At 46.9% G+C, this 18102-nt stretch overlaps 1 protein-coding gene across 9 annotated transcripts in view; it reads right to left on the reverse strand.

The window, feature by feature from the left end:
• ppfibp2b (PPFIA binding protein 2b) overlaps window positions 1-18102 on the reverse strand; it is a 347825-nt gene that overhangs the window by 210652 nt on the left and 119071 nt on the right. For all 9 annotated transcript variants that reach the window (XM_072466213.1, XM_072466212.1, XM_072466210.1 and 6 more), the window contains exon 2: window positions 2999-3096. In XM_072466213.1, coding sequence (XP_072322314.1) covers window positions 2999-3062 — 64 coding nt within the window. In that variant the 5' untranslated portion in view covers window positions 3063-3096. The remainder of the gene's footprint in view (window positions 1-2998; window positions 3097-18102) is intronic.

Below are 18102 nucleotides of genomic sequence, written 5' to 3' on the forward strand. Positions count from 1 at the left end.
GAGACCAAAATTAGGGCTATAAATACAATGCAATCATGAATAAATCCAATAGGGAATTCATGGGAAATTTCTTTGCAGAAAAAATGAGAATGTGGAACAGTTGATGTGAATTATATCAGTACATTTAAGGTGAAGCTATAGAAATGCAGGAGGGGAGGCAGGAATAGAGCAGGTTCTAACGATACAGTGAGATGAAGAGGGTGAGAGGAGACTGGTGTGGAACATAAACACCACTATAGACCGACTGGGCTGAATGGCCTGTTCCTGTGATGTGCTTCCTCCATTAATTAGAATGAATCACAGACTTGCCATTACTCAACTTCTGCAGAGCCAACTGGTTTGGGGAGAGAGGAAAGGTGTTGCAGAGGGGTAGGTGTTAAATTGCTTTGCTTCTTATAGAATTTACAGTGCAGGAGGCCATTCGGCCCATCGAGTCTGCACCGGCTCTTTGAAAGAGCATCCTACCCAAGCCCACATCTCCACCCTATCCCCATAACCCAGTAACCCCATCCAACACTAAGGGCAATTTTGAACACTAAGGGCAATTTAGCATGGCCAATCCACCTAACCTGCACATCTTTGGACTGTGGGAGGAAACCGGAGCACCCGGAGGAAACCCACGCAAACACGGGGGAAACGTGCACACTCCGCACAGACAGTGAACTAAGCCTGGGTTCTGTGATCATTGTGCATTGCCTGGGGAGACTTTGCCTACTTTACTGCCCATAAGAGTTCTGGTATGTTTGTACTTCACCTGTAAAGTAATGCAGGCACAACTTTAAATCACCCCAAACACAGGGCCCAGCATTATGTACTGTATTCTGAAACAGGAGATCAAAGGGAAAGTCTATGTGCTTATAAATGAATTTAAAGTACCCAATTAATTTTTTTTTTCTCCAATTAAGCGGTAATTTAGCATTTTCAATCCACCTACCCTGCACATCTTTGGGTTGTGGGGGTGAGACCCATGCAGACACAGGGAGAATGTGCAAACTCCACACGGACAGTGATTCAGGGCCGGTGCTAACCACTGCACCACCATGCTACCCCATCTATAACAATATGGCTGTTCACACAATTGTATGCTCACAGAAACATAGAATGAGCAATGCAGCACAGGATGCCATAACCATGATGGAAACTATCCATTTGGTCCCATTTCCTCCCCCCCCCCCCCCCCCTCCCCTACCCACCCCCTAGCCCACCCTTTCTCTGCAAATGTTTTCCTTCAAGTATTTATCCAATCTCCCTTTTCAATGTAATGATTGAATCTGCTTCAACTGCACTTTCGAGCCTGTGCATTGCAGATCACAACTCCCCACAGCTTTAAAATACACTCATCGCCCATCTAGTCCTTTTACCTTAAGTCCGTACCAAATGGTTACTGATTATGCTGCCTGGGGAAACAGTTTCTCCCTGTTTACCGCTGTATGGACTAAATAGTTGGGGGAAGGTTGCCCAAGGAACCAGATCATAAGCCTCTTTTTCTTCAAAAATGTATTTACTTTCTTTGCATTATAGAATACAGTGTTCTGCCAAGACCATCAATGAAAAATTCCTTTAAAGTAAATCAGTACAATGCCTCAAGACAACATTTTTTTCTTCTTCGCTGTAGCAGACCCCAGCAAATATTGACACACTCCAGGGACTCACCCCTACCCCTTTTGTCCCATCTTCTAAAAGACCAGGGCCCACTACAGAAAAATATGTTGAAAACACAGACAGGGACAGAAATAACATGCAGTGAGGCATCAAGTACAGAAACCGAATCACTGGTTTGAAGACAAACTTTAATGGGAGTCACAGCACATGCTTACAAACACCCCCTTCCACCCATTCAGCACCAATGAACAATTATTGCCATGGTTTCTGAAGCCACTCGAGGCCCATGATCTAACCTTTACACACAATGTATACATGGGCTTTAAGAGCAAACATATGCCAATTCAAACATGACCCACTCAGGAGGTTAGTTTCACAAGCATCCGAGAAATCTACACTCCTTCAATTCAATTTATTTACAGACCCGCGCCACCCCCCCCCGCCCCAACAGCCACCACCCCAAGGCCCCAACTTCCATTTGCTCTAATCATTGGCAGCAGCGCCTTCAGCCATCCTGGTAGGAATCTCTAGAATTCCCTCCTGAACTGATTCTGCTTCTCTACAGCTCCTTTATTAGGTCCTTAAAATGCACATCTTTGACCAAGTGTTTTGGTGCCCTGTTCTAGTGGAGCGATACATCAAACAACTTGCATTTATATAGCACCTTTAATCTAGTAAAACCTCCTCTCAGGCACACCAGAAGAGCATTATCAAACAAATTTTAACTGAGCCGCATGCCGAGATATTTTGCAGGTGTCCAGAACATGATCGTAGAGGTTGATTTTAAGAGGAGTCTGAAAGGAAAAGAGGAAGACACACTAATGGATGAGGTGTTAAAAAGGCCCATTCCATCTGGAAGGGATCCTATTATGCTATCCAAAGGGTGGGAGGGGTGGTCAGCAGGTCAGCAGTATTTATCTCCTCCTGCACATTACTATTTTTTAAAATGACATTATCCGGTCATTTATCACATTAGTGGACGGTCTCTGTATGCAAATTGACTGCTTTCTTTTGTACATTACAACGTTATTTCAAAAATATGTAATTGATGTCCTGAGGTTGTGGAAGGCACTATAGAAACACGAGTGCTTTTTCAAACCATCACTCTCTAATCAGGAGTGTGGTGGCTCGAGGGATATACTCGAGGCTTCCAGTAGTTAACAAGGGGGTTTGTTGATGAAAGACAAAGGCAGGTAAGTAACAGGCACAGAATACAATATAACAGGTCTGGTCACATCAGCTCCAGGGTCCAGTGCCCGGGGTCCTGACTCCCAGCGTCTTCACAAACTTCCTATTGGCCAGGGTTCGCGAGCTCCTGCGCAATTGGCCCTGAACCAGTCACATGGTCTGTCAAGCCCATCCTCTTAAAGGGGCCACGCTACCACAAAGTGCTTACCCGCAATTATGTCATCCATTTGCTCCAGAGCTGCTTCAAGCATGTGGCTGGCATCTGAAGCCATATTGATGGGCAACTGGATTTAATTAGGATTGTCTCTGTAACAAAAAAACAAAGTAGAGCTAAAGTTATTAAGACTGTATTTATAGTACCTGTACATTAGTAAACTATCGCAAGGTATTTCACAGGAGTTAACAAAATTTGACAAGCCACACTTGGAAATATTAGGAAGATGACCAAAAACGTGGTCAAAGAGGTAGAGTTGCCAACTGTGAGGAAATGTATTCCTGAAGGCTTTATCACATGACTTTTCCCCCCATGTTCCAGACATTAGTCGGCCAACACATTCATCCTACTGCCTTACCACGCCAACTGGATACCAAAAAGACTCAGAAATTTCCCCTTCACGTCCAGGGATTTGTGGGCTAGGTTGGGTTATAGGGCTAGGGTTGGGGCCTGGGTAGGGTTCTCTTTCAGAGGGACAGTGTAGACTCGATGGGGCAAATGGCCTCTGACTGCACTGTAGGGTTTCTTTGATAACAAAGGAACTGCCACATATATATCCAAGTCAGGATGGTGGATGATTTGGAGAAGTTCCAGGTGTTCCCATGTGTCGGTTCCCCTCGTTCTTCTAGATGGCAGTGGGTTTGGAAGGTGCTGCGTAAGGAACCTTGGTGAGTTCCTGCAGTGCATCTTGGAGATGGTACACACAAGGTGCGGGATTCTCCAATCCCGCAGCAGAGTGTCCACGCCATCATAAGCGCCGTTGCGTTTTACGACGGCGTGAACAGGCCGCTTCCACGACTAATTCTGGCCCCTACAGGGGGCCAGCACGGCGCTGGAGCGGTTTGCGCTGCTCCAGCTGCAGATCCTGGCGCGAACTGTGCGCCGCGGGATCCGCGCATGCGCAGTTGCGCCGGTGCCAACGAGGACATGAGCAGTGGCCTCCTTCAACGCACCGGCCCCGACGCAACATGGCGCAGGACAACAGGGGCCGGCGTGTAGGAAAGGAGGCCCCCAGCCACAGAGGCCAGCCCGCCGATCAGTGGGCCCCGATCGTGGGCCAGGCCACATCGGAGGCCTCCCCGGGGGTCGGACCCCCCTCCCCCCACAAAGGCCGCCACCCGACCCTTACATGCCGAAGTCCCGCTGGCCCAGAGCAGGTTAGAACGGCGCCGGCGGGACTCGGCTCTTTTCTTACGGCCGCTCGGCCCATCTGGGCCAGAGGATCGGCAGGCTGACTGTGTAGAGCGGCCCGCGACAACCAGGCTGGCTCCAATGGCGCCGATTCTCCGCTCTGCGGCAAAATGTATGGGACAGGTTGGATGAAGTGGGAGGGTTTTTTTTTCTGTTGTTCATATGCTAGTCTAATCGAATATGGATGGGGTGGTGAGGGCAAAGGTGATGGTTATCAGTGAAAAGGCCTCCCCTTGCAGTAGAATTTGTTCTCCAAACTCCTCTGCAAGCCATAAGGTGCACTGAACGTTTAAGTTTGACAAACAAGAGCAAGGGCGTGGGACCAATTAGAAGCCAGATGCGTCAAACTATCTCCTCTGTGCAGTATCATTGTATGACGAACGATTTGCTTAGAGAAGTCATAGTTCTAATGCTGTAACAAGTAATGTCAGCCCAGCATTACCGCAAAATGGATTTATCAGTTACAAAATTTCATTTGGTTTAAGCAAGGGTGTTTTTGTACTTAAAATGCAATCAACTGGAAGTAGAAATGACAGGAACAGGTTCTCAGATCAGATAACGAAGGAATATTTCAAGTTGTCGCTCTCCAAAATGCAAACTCCGCACAAAATGCAGATCTGATTTTGAATAATGGGTGTTGATGGTTTATAGTCAGTCAGTCACAGACAGCAAGAGCAGGGCAAATAAACAATTGCTGACATCGTACTGCCGATGTAGGGAGTGCTTAACTGTTCACTGCCTACACAATCCTAGCTTATTGCAAGGCATAATCATTTCATTTGTGATCGGACTGCCACCTACACCTGCCACCTACACCTGTCGGGCATTCCACTGAAGCTGGAAAAAAGCAGAAAAACTGACGTCATAGGAAACCGGTGACCTGATTGACTGGTAGGGAATCTGTGCTAAATCTGAAAAAAATAACACCGCAACACTAATTTATTAATTAAGTAGAGGTGGCTGGATAGGAAATGTGTTGTAACACATGGGGCGGGATTCTCCCAGCCCGACGCCGGGCCGGAGAATCCCCACAACCGGGCCACGTCGCCCCGACGCCGGCATTGCTGCCTCATGGCACTGCGTTTGGCGCAGCGCCGGATGGGCCGAGCGGCTGCTCCACAAAGGCAGAGACCCGCCAGCGCGTCCACACCTGGTCGCAGCCAGCGGGAACTCTGTGCGCGGGGTCGGGGGGCAGCCTGTGGCGGGAGGGGGGGGGGCCTCCGATGGGGCCTGGCCCGCGATCATTGCCCACTGATCGGCGGGTCAGCCTCTCGCCCCCCCAGGCCTATTTTCTTACGCGCCGGTCCCTGAACTCCCGCGCCATGTTGCGTCGGGGCCGACGCGTTGAGGGAGGCCACTGCGCATGCACGTGTTGGCGCCAGCGCCACTGCGCATGTCCTCGTTGACGCCGGTGCCACTGCTCATGCGCGGATCCCGCGGCGCACAGTTCGCGTCGGGATGGCAGGCTGCAGCGGCATGAACCGCTCCAGCGCCGTACTGGCCCCCTGTAGGGGCCAGAATCGGTACTCCCAGTGGCCCATTCATGCCGTCGTGAAACGCAACGGCGTTTCCGACGGCGTGGACACTCTGCCGTCGAATGGGAGAATCCCGTCCATGATGTGGGAGCTGGCAGATCCCATTGCGAGATGCAGTGACCACCTCTGCAGCAAGTGTTTGTTGCTCGAGGAATTTCGGCTCAGAATTGATGAGCTGGAGTCCGAGCTACAGACTCTGCGGCACATCTGGGTGGGGGAAAAGGTTTTTAAAAAATAATAAATGTAGAGTACCCAATTTTTTTTCCCCCCCAATTAAGGGGCAATTTAGCGTGGCCAATCCACCACCCTGCACACCTTTTGGGTTGTGTGGGTGACATCAACATGGGGCGAATGTGAAAATGGGTGGGGGATTCAAAATCAGATGTACATTTGTGTGGAGTTTGCATTTTGGAGAGTGACAACTTGAAACATTCCTTCGTTATCTGATCTGGATGCTTTGTTTCAGAAGGCGGTCACACCCCGTAGATTGAACACCTCAAATTCGGCCAGTGATCAGGGATTCAGGGTATGATTGCGAGTGAGGGATCCTGAATTCAGAAATTGAGGAGCTTGAGCTCTTGACCCTGGTCCAACAGGTACAAAGTACTTGCTCCCTGTTTGAATGAGGAAAAGGACTATAGGGAGAATGAGCTAGTTGAGCACTGCACCATGGTACAGGAGGCCATTCAAGCAGGGGGAGCAAAAAGACAAGTGGTAGGGAATTCTATAATTGGGGGGGGCAGATAGCATCCTTTGCAAGCTGGACCGAGAGTCCCACATGGTATGTTGCCGACCCGGTGCCAGGGTAAGGGACATCACTAATCGGCAGAAAAGGATATTGGAGCGGGAGGGGGAGGATCCAGTTGTTGTGGTCCGTGTTGGAACAAACAACATAGGCAAGGAAAGAGGTTCTGTTTGGGGATCAGGAACTAGGAACAAAATTAAAGAACAGGTCCTCAAGGGTTTTAATCTCTGGATTACTATCTGAGCCATGTGCAAATTGGCATAGGGATGCAAAAATTAGGGAAGTGAACATGTGGCTAAAGGAGCGATGCAGGAAAGAGGGGTTCCATTATATGGGGCACTGGCATCAGTTTTGGGACAGGAGGGATCTGTACCATTGGGAAGGTCTCCACCTGAATCGATCTGGGATCAGTGTTCTAGCAGAAAGGATAAATAGGGTGGTCACAAGGACTTTAAACTAGCAAATGGCAGGGGGAGGCAGGGAAAAAGAATGAGAAGAGAAAGGGAAGGGTAAATCTACAAGAAGTATAATGGTTAATGGGAACCAAAGCAGGTCAGCATGTGAGAAGGTAGAGGGTTAATACGATGAACAGCTGGGTCAGTCTAACAACTACGGAGGGGATAGGAAATGTAAAAAATCTAAATGTAAGGTGACTGTGGGAGTGATGAGGCTGAGTGTTATCAGAGATTAATAAAGGAGTTCAGAATGTGTCAAAAGCATTGTCATAGAAGAATCATAGAATTTCTGTGCAGAAGGAGGCCATTCGAGCCATCAACTCTGCACCGGCCCTTGGAAAGAGCACCCTACTTAAGCCCATGATGCTACCCTATCCCTGTAACCCAGTAACACCACCTAACCTTTTGGACACTAATGGGCAATTTAGCATGGCCAATCCATCTAACCTGCACATCTTTGGACTGTGGGAGGAAACCGGAGCACTCGGAGGAAACCCATGCAGACACTGGAGTTTGCACTTTCTCACCGAGTCACCCGAGGTTGGAATTGAACCTGGGTCCCTGGAGCACCGTGCCACCCTAGTGCACAAGAAAATCCTGCAGGGGAAAGACACATCAGGAGGACATATTTAAAAACCTTGTACCCAAATACACACCAGGTCAATGAGCTGATGGCACAAATAGAGACAAATGGATGGGGATCACCGAAACATGATTGGAAGACCGGGACTGGAAGTTGAGTGTCCAATGGTACTCAGTATTCTGAAAGTATTGACAGGATGGAACAGGAAGTGAAGTCGCTTTGTTGGTTGAAGAAATGATATTGGTACTAAGGGTCAAAATGTTGATACGATCTGGGTGGAAATAAAAAACATGGGAAAAAACTCCTCGGAGGAGTAATTTACAAGTCCCCGACCAATACTTCCAAAGTCGAGAATAGTATAAACCAAGAAATAATGACAGCTTGCGAGAAGGGCAAAACGGTAATCATGGCTGATTTAACATGCATATTGATTGGATTAATCAAATTGGCAGGGTAGCCTCGAGGGAGATTTCATAGAGTGTACGAGGGATTGATTCTTAGAGTAATATGTTATGGAGTCAACCAGAGGGCAGGCTATTATAGATTGAGTATTAGGTAATGAAGAAGGGTTGATAAATAGTCTTGTCATTAAGGATCTTCTTGGAGGGAGTGACCACAGCATGCTAGAATTTCAAATTCATATTGAGCAAGAGAAGACAGTGTGCCAAACTGCCATACTAAAGCTTTAGTGATGGACAACGGTAATTATCCTGGCCTGAGGAAAGAGTTGGCCCCAGTAGACTGCGCACAAATAATTGAGGGTAGGACAATTGAGGAACAATGGCATATGTTCAGGGAGATATTAAATACCCCTCAATTACTTCCTGAGAGGAAGAGGAATTGTAAAAGGGAGAAAACGATCCATAGCTAAACAAGGAAGTCAAGAAAAACTAAAACTAGGGCAGGCCATACTGCAAAAGCTAGTAGTAAACTGGAGGATTGGGAGAACTTTAAGGTTCAGCAAAAGGCTACTAAAAATAAAATCAAAAGAGCCAAGATGAACTATGAAAGGAAACTAGCAGAACACATAAATATTGATACCAAAAGCTTCTAAGTATATAAAGTGGAAAGGAATGGCTTAAGCAAATGTTGGTCCTTAAGAGGACGATACTGGTGAGGTAATAATGGGGAACACAGAGGTGGCGGAGGTACTGAACCAATATTTTGCCACCGTGTTCATGGTCGAAGAAAATAAAAAATTTCCGAAAACTGCAGTTAATGCAGAGGAACTTGGAGCACTAACCATCAGTAAGGAGACGATGTTGAATAAACTATTGAGATTAAATGCAGAAAAGTCTCCAGGACCGGATGGCCTGCACCCTAGGGTATTAAGAGAAATGGCAGCAGAGATAGTTGATGCATTGGTTACAATATTTCAGAATTCCTGGATTCTGGAAGAGTCCCAGTGGGTTTTCTAAACACGCTAATGTGACACTCCTATTCAAAAAAGGAGGGAGGCAAAAAGTAGGAAACTATAAACCGGTTAGCTTAACCTCTTGTGGTGGGAAAATTGCTGGAATCAATCATTCAGGGGGAGATGACTGAAGAGTTGGAAAGACAAAGCTCAATCCACCTTGTCAGCATGGTTTTATGAGGGGTAAGTCATGCTTGACAAACTTGCTCGAGTTCTTTGAGGACGTAACCAGCAAGGTAGATAACGGGGAACCTGTGGATGTGGTATATCTAGACTTCCAGAAGGCATTTGACAAGGTGCCGCAGAAAAGACTGTCCAGAAGGTGAGATTGCAAGGGATTGGGAGTAGGGTACGAGATTGGATTGAGGGTTGGCTGGCTGACAGAAAGCAGATTTGGCATAAATGGGTCCTACTCTGGCTGGTGAATTGTAACTAGCGGGGTGCCGCAGGGGTCAGTCCTCAGACCTCAATTGTTTACAATCTATAGAAATGATCTGCAAGCAGGGACAGAGTGTAACATAGCAAAATTTGTGGATAATACTAAACCAGGCAGTGAAGAGGAGATAAAGATTTTACAGACAGATAGGCTAGGAGATTGGGCCAAAATTCGTACAAGTGTGAGGTTATGAATTTTGGCTGAAAAAAATAGAAAGTCAAATTATCTAAATGGAAAGCAGATCCAAAATGCATCTGGGCAGAGGGTGTCTTTGTTCGAGTTGCAGAAAGTCGGTATTCCGGTAGAGCATATAATTAAAATGGAATGTTAGCGTTTATTGCAAAAAGACTGGCGTGTAAAAGTAGAGAAGTATTGTTGCAATTGTATAGGGTATTGGTGAGACAACATCTGGAGTATTGCATCCAGTTTTGGTCTCCTTATTTGAGGAAGGATGTGGTTGCATTGGAGGCAGTTCAGAGGAGATGCACCAGATTGATTCCGAGGATGAAAGGGTTGATGTTTGAGGATAGGTTAGCAGTTTGGGCTTGTATTCGTTCATTTAGAATGAGGAGAAGGGATCGGATTGAGGTAAATAAAATTTTAAAAGGGTTTAATAAACTAAACGTAGACCAAACGTTCCCCCTCATGGGGCAATCTTGATCAAGAGGTCACAGATATAGGTTGAGTGGTAGTAGATTTAGAACGGAGATGAGGAGTGGTGATTTAGTGGAACTTGCTGCCCCATAGTGCAGTGGAATCGGAGTATTCAAATGGTTTCAAGAAAGGGATAAATATATTTCTGATTTTAAAAACAGGTTGAAGGGATATGGGCAACAGGTAGGGCGGTGGCTTTGAGACCAGGAAGAGATCAGCCATGATCTGATTGAATGTTGGAGCAGGTTCAATGGGCTGAATTGCCTACTTCTGCTCCTAATTCCCATGTTCTATTGTTCCTAACATAGAAAAACACCCAAATTTAAAAAAAACTGTTCAAACTCTTACCCCCCTCCCCTCCCACCCCCCCCCCCCACCCCACCCCACATTCGTTCATGGGATCACATCACATTGCTCTGCCTTCCAGAATGCACCACAGCAACTTGCATTTGTTTTGTGTCTTTAATGTAGCAAACATCGCAATGATCTTCACAGAAGCATAGTCCAAAACATATTTGATATTGAGCTACATAGGCAGATATTAAGAGAAGATAGAGATAGATTTTAGGCGCTTCTTGAAGGAGGAGGGCAATCATTTCAGGACAGTATCTTTGAGCTTGGCAACAAAATACCGTCACCAAGATTGATTAATTAAAATCAGGGTTGTGCAAGACGCCAGAATTGGAGGGATTGTAAGGATGGCATTGTCACCCTTCACATACTGCATACTCCCAGGCTGCAAAAACGCTATGGGAATACTGAAACCATCAACTTACTTGGAAATAGATATACAGTATGAAGTCTAAACAGACACTAAAGCTTTGAAAGTTGCATGGCAGCACGGTGGTGCAATGGTTAGCACTGCTGCCTCACGGCACCGAGGTCCGAGTTTGCACATACTCGCTGTATCGGCATGGGTCTCACTCCCATAAACCAAAGATGTGCAGGCTAGGTGGATTGGCTAAGCTAAATTGCCCATTAATTGGAAAATAAATAATTGGGTATTATAAATTTATAAAACAAAAGAAAAGCTTTGACAGTTGTATAGTTAATAAGTTAAACACACAGAAACTGCACTGCTAATACAACAAATGGATTATATAAGTTGGAGACCGGCAAATGTTAAAGGTAATAGAGTATTTTGCTCTCGGATCAATATTTAATGTTTGGTTGCACAACACCTTTCAAATGCTTTAAGTTTAGTTATTTTCTAAGTTATCTAATCAACTAATTAATTCAAGTATCCAACAATTTTAAAGGATTCATCCATGTGTTGAATTAATTACAAAGCACAATTAAGATCAAAATTTGGTGCATTTCTTCACTACATAGCCTGTGTGAAGAAACTACACATTTGGTGAAGAATCTATACATTTTGTCGAATAATAATGTAGCCTAGTGGTTCTGACTCTTCTAGACTAACACTCTCAATCTGGGCTGCAAATCGCACTGCGAAATTGAGAAATCAATTTCTAATTGACCAATGAATACCAATATCTAGGAGATTCTCTACTGTCCTTCAGGTCAGGGCATCTTTCATTGCTTCCTGACCTTGCCTACATATTATTTCAGTCTTATAGCATATACTTGACTCTGAATGGGTATAGGCTGGAGAGCAGAAAGATAAACTCCAGCAAGCAGAACTATTGCTGGAATTCCTATTAACAAAACACATCTAGGAATTGCCAGGAAAGCATAGTCAGATGCAACATCATGAGTTCCAGTGGTGCCTGAAGTGGGGAACAGGACTTATTCATCTGGTTGCTTCACAAAAGATTCCATTCCAGAGAGTTCGGAACAAAATCCATGCTGACACTCCAGTGCAGCACTGAGGGAACGTAGCACTGCCGGGGGACAGTCTTTCAAAAAACACATCAAACCAAGACCATGCATGCCTGTAAAATATCCCGCGAGGAGGCAGCCCTTCAAGTATGTTCTGCCATTCAATGAGATCATGATTGATCAGTGATTTAACTTCACATACTCACAGTTGCCCCATAACCCTTAACCCTCGGTTAACAAAAATCTCATCAATCTCAGCTTCAAAATTAATAATTGGTCTTACATCAATTGTCATTTCCTTAGAAAAGTCTCCTAATTTCACTCCTAAAAAGTCTGGCTTCCTATGCCCCCTAAATCCTAGACACTCCAACTAGTGGAAACTGTCATGATATTTAGGTAAATATCATGGTACATACATACATACATACTGATGGACAGATCAACGGACCAATCAACACACACAACACCACAGCCAATCACAGGCAAGAGTATACACACTACAAAACAGGGAACACAACACTTCCCGGGCATTCCAGCAGGAGACAGGTCAGGGCACAGAGCTCACAGCAAGCCACTCAGACATCCACCATGTGCTGAGTGCCACTCCAATATAGTATTAGGAATAGGTCCACAGATTCTAGGATTATGATCAAACCTCAGTAACCAGTTTACCACTGTAAATAAATGTTAGTAATAAAACGGAGTTGTACCATTCGCAACCGCATTGGTTCGTCTGTGTAGCAGAGTACCCAACACATCAGAAACAACTTTGCTCCTCCTACCTCACCTGTCCCCTTAATAACTTGCTATTATGATTAAGAGTAGGGGAGACCATGCCAATATTTATCCCTCAAAAGCATCTAAAAGCAGATTCAGATCATATCTCATTGCACAGAGCAATTTGCAATACCGGAAACAGCAGCTAGTGACTGCGTTTCATTAGCTGGGAAGCATTTTGGGACATCAAGGTCACGGAAGGTGCTATATAAAAGGTGCTACATAAATACAACGTTTAATCTGGTCTCATCGCCATTGTCCGTGCACACAAATTCAATGACGCTTGCAAGATGCAATCTCTTTCAGCACTTGGCTTTATAGACATTGTGATACTCGTTGACAGATTTCACCACTCTCTCTCTAATCATCTCAGTTGTTTGGCAATATTCCAGCAGTTTTGCAGAGGGCTGTTAGAAACTGGAGTGAACCCTTGCTGAAACTGAAACTTACATTTATACAACATCTTTAACATAGCCAAACACCCAATGGCACTTCACAGTTGAGATTATTCAAAAAAATAAAACACAAAGCCACAAAAAAGAGTTACTGGGGTATGTGACCAAAATCTGGTTTTAAAGGAGAGAGAGAGAGAGATGGTGAGGTTTGAGGAGGAAATTCCACAGCATAGGACCCATGCAGGTAAAGGCTCAGTAATAGGGGATATGCAAAAAGTTTTTTTTTCTTTCTTCTTTACTAAGAGACTAAGTAGAGGTGATGGCAGCTAGGGCAGTGGTCCTTGCTGACTTCACCTGCGGGAAGTGCAGCCATCTCCAGCTCCTCACAGACCGTGTTAGGGACCTGGAGCTGGCTGAACGGAGGATCATTCGGGAAGCTGAGGGGGTGATAGATAGAAGCTACAGGGACATAGTTACAGCAGAGAACAAAGGTAGCTGGGTAACAGTTAGAGGTGGGACGAGGAGGAAGCAGTCAGTGCAGTGATCCCCTGTGGTCGTTCCTCTCAACCATATGTATACCGTTTGGATACTGTTGGGGGGGGGGGGATTACCTAGCAGGGGTAGGCTGCAGTGACCGGGTCTCTGGCACGAGGTCCGGCTCTGGGGCTCAGAAGGGAAGGGGGAAGATTAGGAGAGCACTAGTTATAGGGGACTCAATAGTTAGAGGTACAGACAGGTGGTTCTGTGGGCACGGGGAAGACTCTCGGATGGTTTGCTGCCTCCCGGGTGCCAGGGTCCATGATTTCTCGGATCGTCTCTTCAGGATCCTTAAGGGGGAGGGGGGAGCAGCCAGAAGTCGTGGTGCACATTGGGTACCAACGACGTAGGTAGGAAAAGGGGTGTGGATGTAATAAACAAGTTGAGAGAGTCAGGCTAGAAGTTAAAAGCCAGGACAGACAGATTTGTCATCTCTGGTTTGTTGCCGGTACCACGTGATAGCGAGGCTAGGAATAGGGAGAAAGTGCAGTTGAACACGTGGCTGCAGGAATGGTGTAGGAGGGAGGGCTTCACGTATTTGGATAATTGGAGCGCATTCTGGGGAAGGTGGGACCTGTACAAGCAGGACGGGTTGCATCTGAACCAGAAGGCCACCAATATCCTGGGAGGGAGGCTTTATAGTACTCTTCGGGAGGGTTTAAATTAATTTGGCAGGGGAATGGGAACCGGATTTGTAGTCCAGCAACTAAGGTAGCCGATGTTCAGGACGTCAAAGCATGCAGTAAGGTGGTGGGGAAGGTAACACTGGCAAAGGAGAGTACTTGCAGGCACGGAGATGGGCTGAGGTGTGTATACTTCAATGCAAGAAGCATCAGGAATAAGGTGGGTGAACTTAAAGCATGGATCGGTACTTGGGACTACGATGTGGTGGCCATCACGGAAATTTGGATAGAAGAGGGGCAGAAATGGTTGTTGGAGGTTCCTGGTTATAGATGTTTCAATAAGATTAGGGAGGGTGGTACGAGAGGTTGGGCCGGGGGGGGGGGGGGGGGGGGCATTGTTCATTAGAGCTGGTATAACAGCTGCAGAAAGGCAGATCGAGGAGGATCTGCCTACTGGGGTAACATGGGTTGAAGTCAGAAATAGGAAAGGAGCAGTCACCTTGTTGGGAGTTTTCTATAGGCCCCCCAATAGCAGCAGAGATGTGGAGAAACAGATTGGGAAACAGATTTTGGAAAGGTGCAGAAGTCACAGAATAGTAGTCATGGGTGACTTCAACTTCCCAAATCGTGAGTGGAAACTCTTTAGATCAAATAGTTTGGATGGGGTGGTGTTTGTGCAGTGTGTCCAGGAAGCTTTTCTAACACGGGAGGCCATACTGGATTTGGTACTTGGTAATGAACTTTCTGTAACTTTCACTTTAGTAATGGAGAGAGATAGGTGCGTGCAACAGGGCAAGGTTTACAATTGGGGGAAGGGTAAATAGGTGCTGTCAGACAAGAACTGAAGTGCATAAGTTAGGAACATAGGTTGTGAGGGAAGGACACAATTGAAATATGGAACTTGTTCAAGGAAAAGATACTGCGTGTCCTTAATATGTATGACCCTGTCAGGCAGGGAAGAGATGTTCGAGTGAGGGATCGATCCATGGTTGACAAGAGAGGTTGAATGTCTTGTTAAGAGGCAGAAGGAGACTTGTGTAAGGCTGAGGAAACAAGGTTCAGACAGGGTGCTGGAGGAATACAAGATAACCAGGAGGGAACTGAAGAAAGGGATTAGGAGAGCTAAGAGAGGGCATGAAAAATCTTTGGCGGGTAGGATCAAGGAAAACCCCAAGGCCTTTTACACATATGTGAGAAATATGAGAATGACTGGAGTGAGGGTAGGTCCAATCAAGGACAGTAGCGGGAGATTGTGTATTGAGTCTGAAGAGATAGGAGAGGTCTTGAACGCGTACTTTTCTTCAGCATTTACGAATGAAAGGGGCCATATTGTTGGAGAGGACAGTGTGAAACAGACTGGTAAGCTCGAGAAGATACTTGTAAGGAAGGAAGATGTGTTGAGCATTTTGAAAAACTGGAGGATAGACAAGTCCCCCGGGCCTGACGGGATATATCCAAGGATTCTATGGGAAGCAAGAGATGAAATTGCAGAGCCGTTGGCAATGATCTTTTCGTCCTCACTGTCAATCCTGGTACCAGGGGATTGGAGAGTGGTGAATGTCGTGCCCCTGTTCAAAAAAGGGAATAGGGCTAACCCTGGGAATTACAGGCCAGTTAGTCTTACTTCGGTGGTAGGCAAAGTAATGGAAAGGGTACTGAGGGACAGGATTTCTGAGCATCTGGAAAGACGATGCTTGATTAGAGATAGTCAGCACGGATTTGTGAGATGTAGGTCTTGCCTCACAAGTCTCATTGAATTCTTTGAGGAGTTGACCAAGCACGTGGATGAAGGTAAAGCAGTGGATGTCGTGTACATGTATTTTCGTAAGGCATTTGATAAGGTTCCCCATGGTAGGCTTATGTAGAAAGTAAGGAGGCATGGGATAGTGGGAAATTTGGCCAGTTGGATAACGAACTGGCTAACCGATATATATATATATATATATATATATAGAAGAGAAGGGCACACACACAAATCACAAAGGGAAAAAAAAACGTAACAACACGAGAGAAATACAAAATCAAACAAAGTAACTGGTAGAGCATTATGCACCCACTCAACAGCAGCAACTCTGTACACTTGGCAAAATTATTTACACACATATGTAGGCATCTGTTTGTGTTGGGGGGGGGGGGGTAGATATACATTTGGGTGCTGGAGAGACAATTATGGAGGGCAATACTCAAATGGGTCTGGTGCTTGTGTTGCCCCTTGCTTCTCCCGGACGGATTTTGCTGCCGTTGTCGTCTCATGCTCACTTCTGCTTCAGCCGGCCCTCCCGATGATTTTCATTAATGACTTGGATGAGGGAGTTGAAGGGTGGGTCAGTGAATTTGCAGACGATACGAAGATTAGTGGCGTTATGGATAGTGAGGAGGGCTGTTGTCGGCTGCAAAGAGACATAGATAGGATGCAGAGCTGGACTGAGAAGTGGCAGATGGAGTTTAACCCTGAAAAGTGTGAGGTTGTCCATTTTAGAAGGACAAATATGAATGTGGAATACAAGATTAACGGTAGGGTTCTTGGCAATGTGGTGGAGCAGAGAGTTCTTGGGGTCTATGTTCATACATCTTTGAAAGTTGCCACTCAAGTGGATAGAGCTGTGAAGAAGGACTATGGTGTGCTAGCGTTCATTAACAGAGGGATTGAATTTAAGAGCCATGAGGTGATGATGCAGCTGTACAAAAGCTTGGTACGGCCACATTTGAAGTACTGTGTGCAGTTCTGGTCGCCTCATTTTAGGAAGGATGTGGAAGCTTTGGAAAAGGTGCAAAGGAAATTTACCAGGATGTTGCCTGGAATGGAGGGTAGGTCTTACGAGGAAAGGTTGAGAGTGCTAGGCCTTTTCTCATTAGAACGGAGAAGGATGAGGGGCGATTTGATCGAGGTTTATAAGATGATCAGGGGAATAGATAAGAGTAGACAGTCAGAGACTTTTTCCCCGGGTGGAACAAACCATTACAAGGGTACATAAATTTAAGGTGAAGAGTGGAAGATATAGGGGAGATGTCAGAGGTAGGTTCTTTACCCAGAGAGTAGTGGGGGCATGGAATGCACTGCCTGTAGAAGTAGTTGAGTCGGAAACATTAGGGACCTTCAAGCTGCTATTGAATAGGTACATGAATTACAGTAGAATGATGGGGTGTAGATTCATTTGTTCTTAATCTAGGACAAAGGTTCGGCACAACATCCTGGGCCAAAGGGCCTGTTCTGTGCTGTATTTTCTATGTTCTAAGTCAGAATTGAAATAGTTAATGTAAGAGGTTATGAGTCTGGGTGGGATCACAGAGATAGGGGGCGGTATTCTCCCTCCCCTCCGCCGGGTGGGAGAATCGCCGGGGCGCCGTGCGAATCGCGCCACGCCGCCCCGACCCCCGCACGCGATTCTCCCCCCCCCCCCCCGAAACCAGCGGCACGCGAATCGCACCACGCCGCCCCGACCCCCGCACGCGATTCTCCCCCCCCCCCCGAAACCAGCGGCGCGCGAATCGCACCACGCCGCCCCGACCCCCCACGCGATTCTCCCACCCCCCCCGAAGCCAACGCCGCGCGAATTGCGCAGGGCCACTCGGAGAATCGGCGCAAACGGCGATTCTCTGGCCTGGATGGGCCGAGCGGCCGCACGTAAACGGCCTAGTCCCGTCGACGCCGTCCACACCTGGTCGCTGCCGGCGGGTACTCGTCGCAAATGCTTGGGGGGCGGCCTGTGGGGGTGGGAGGGGGCTCCGTTCCCGAGGGGGGCCTCCGGAGTGGCCTGATACGCGATCGGGACCAACCGATCAGCAGGCCAGCCTCTCTGTCGGCGGGCCTCCTTTCTTCCGCCGGCGAGCCTGGATCCATCCGCCATGTTTGTGCGGGGCGGCCTGGGGAGGACGGCCACCGCGCATGCGCTAGTTGGCGTCGGGTCACTGATGCCGCGCCGAGGCCCCGCCCCTGTAAATTGCGCGACGCGCCTGTTAGCCCCACGGAG

This window comes from Scyliorhinus torazame, chromosome 10 (genome assembly GCF_047496885.1).
Source record: "Scyliorhinus torazame isolate Kashiwa2021f chromosome 10, sScyTor2.1, whole genome shotgun sequence".
In the NCBI taxonomy this organism is placed as follows: domain Eukaryota; kingdom Metazoa; phylum Chordata; class Chondrichthyes; order Carcharhiniformes; family Scyliorhinidae; genus Scyliorhinus; species Scyliorhinus torazame.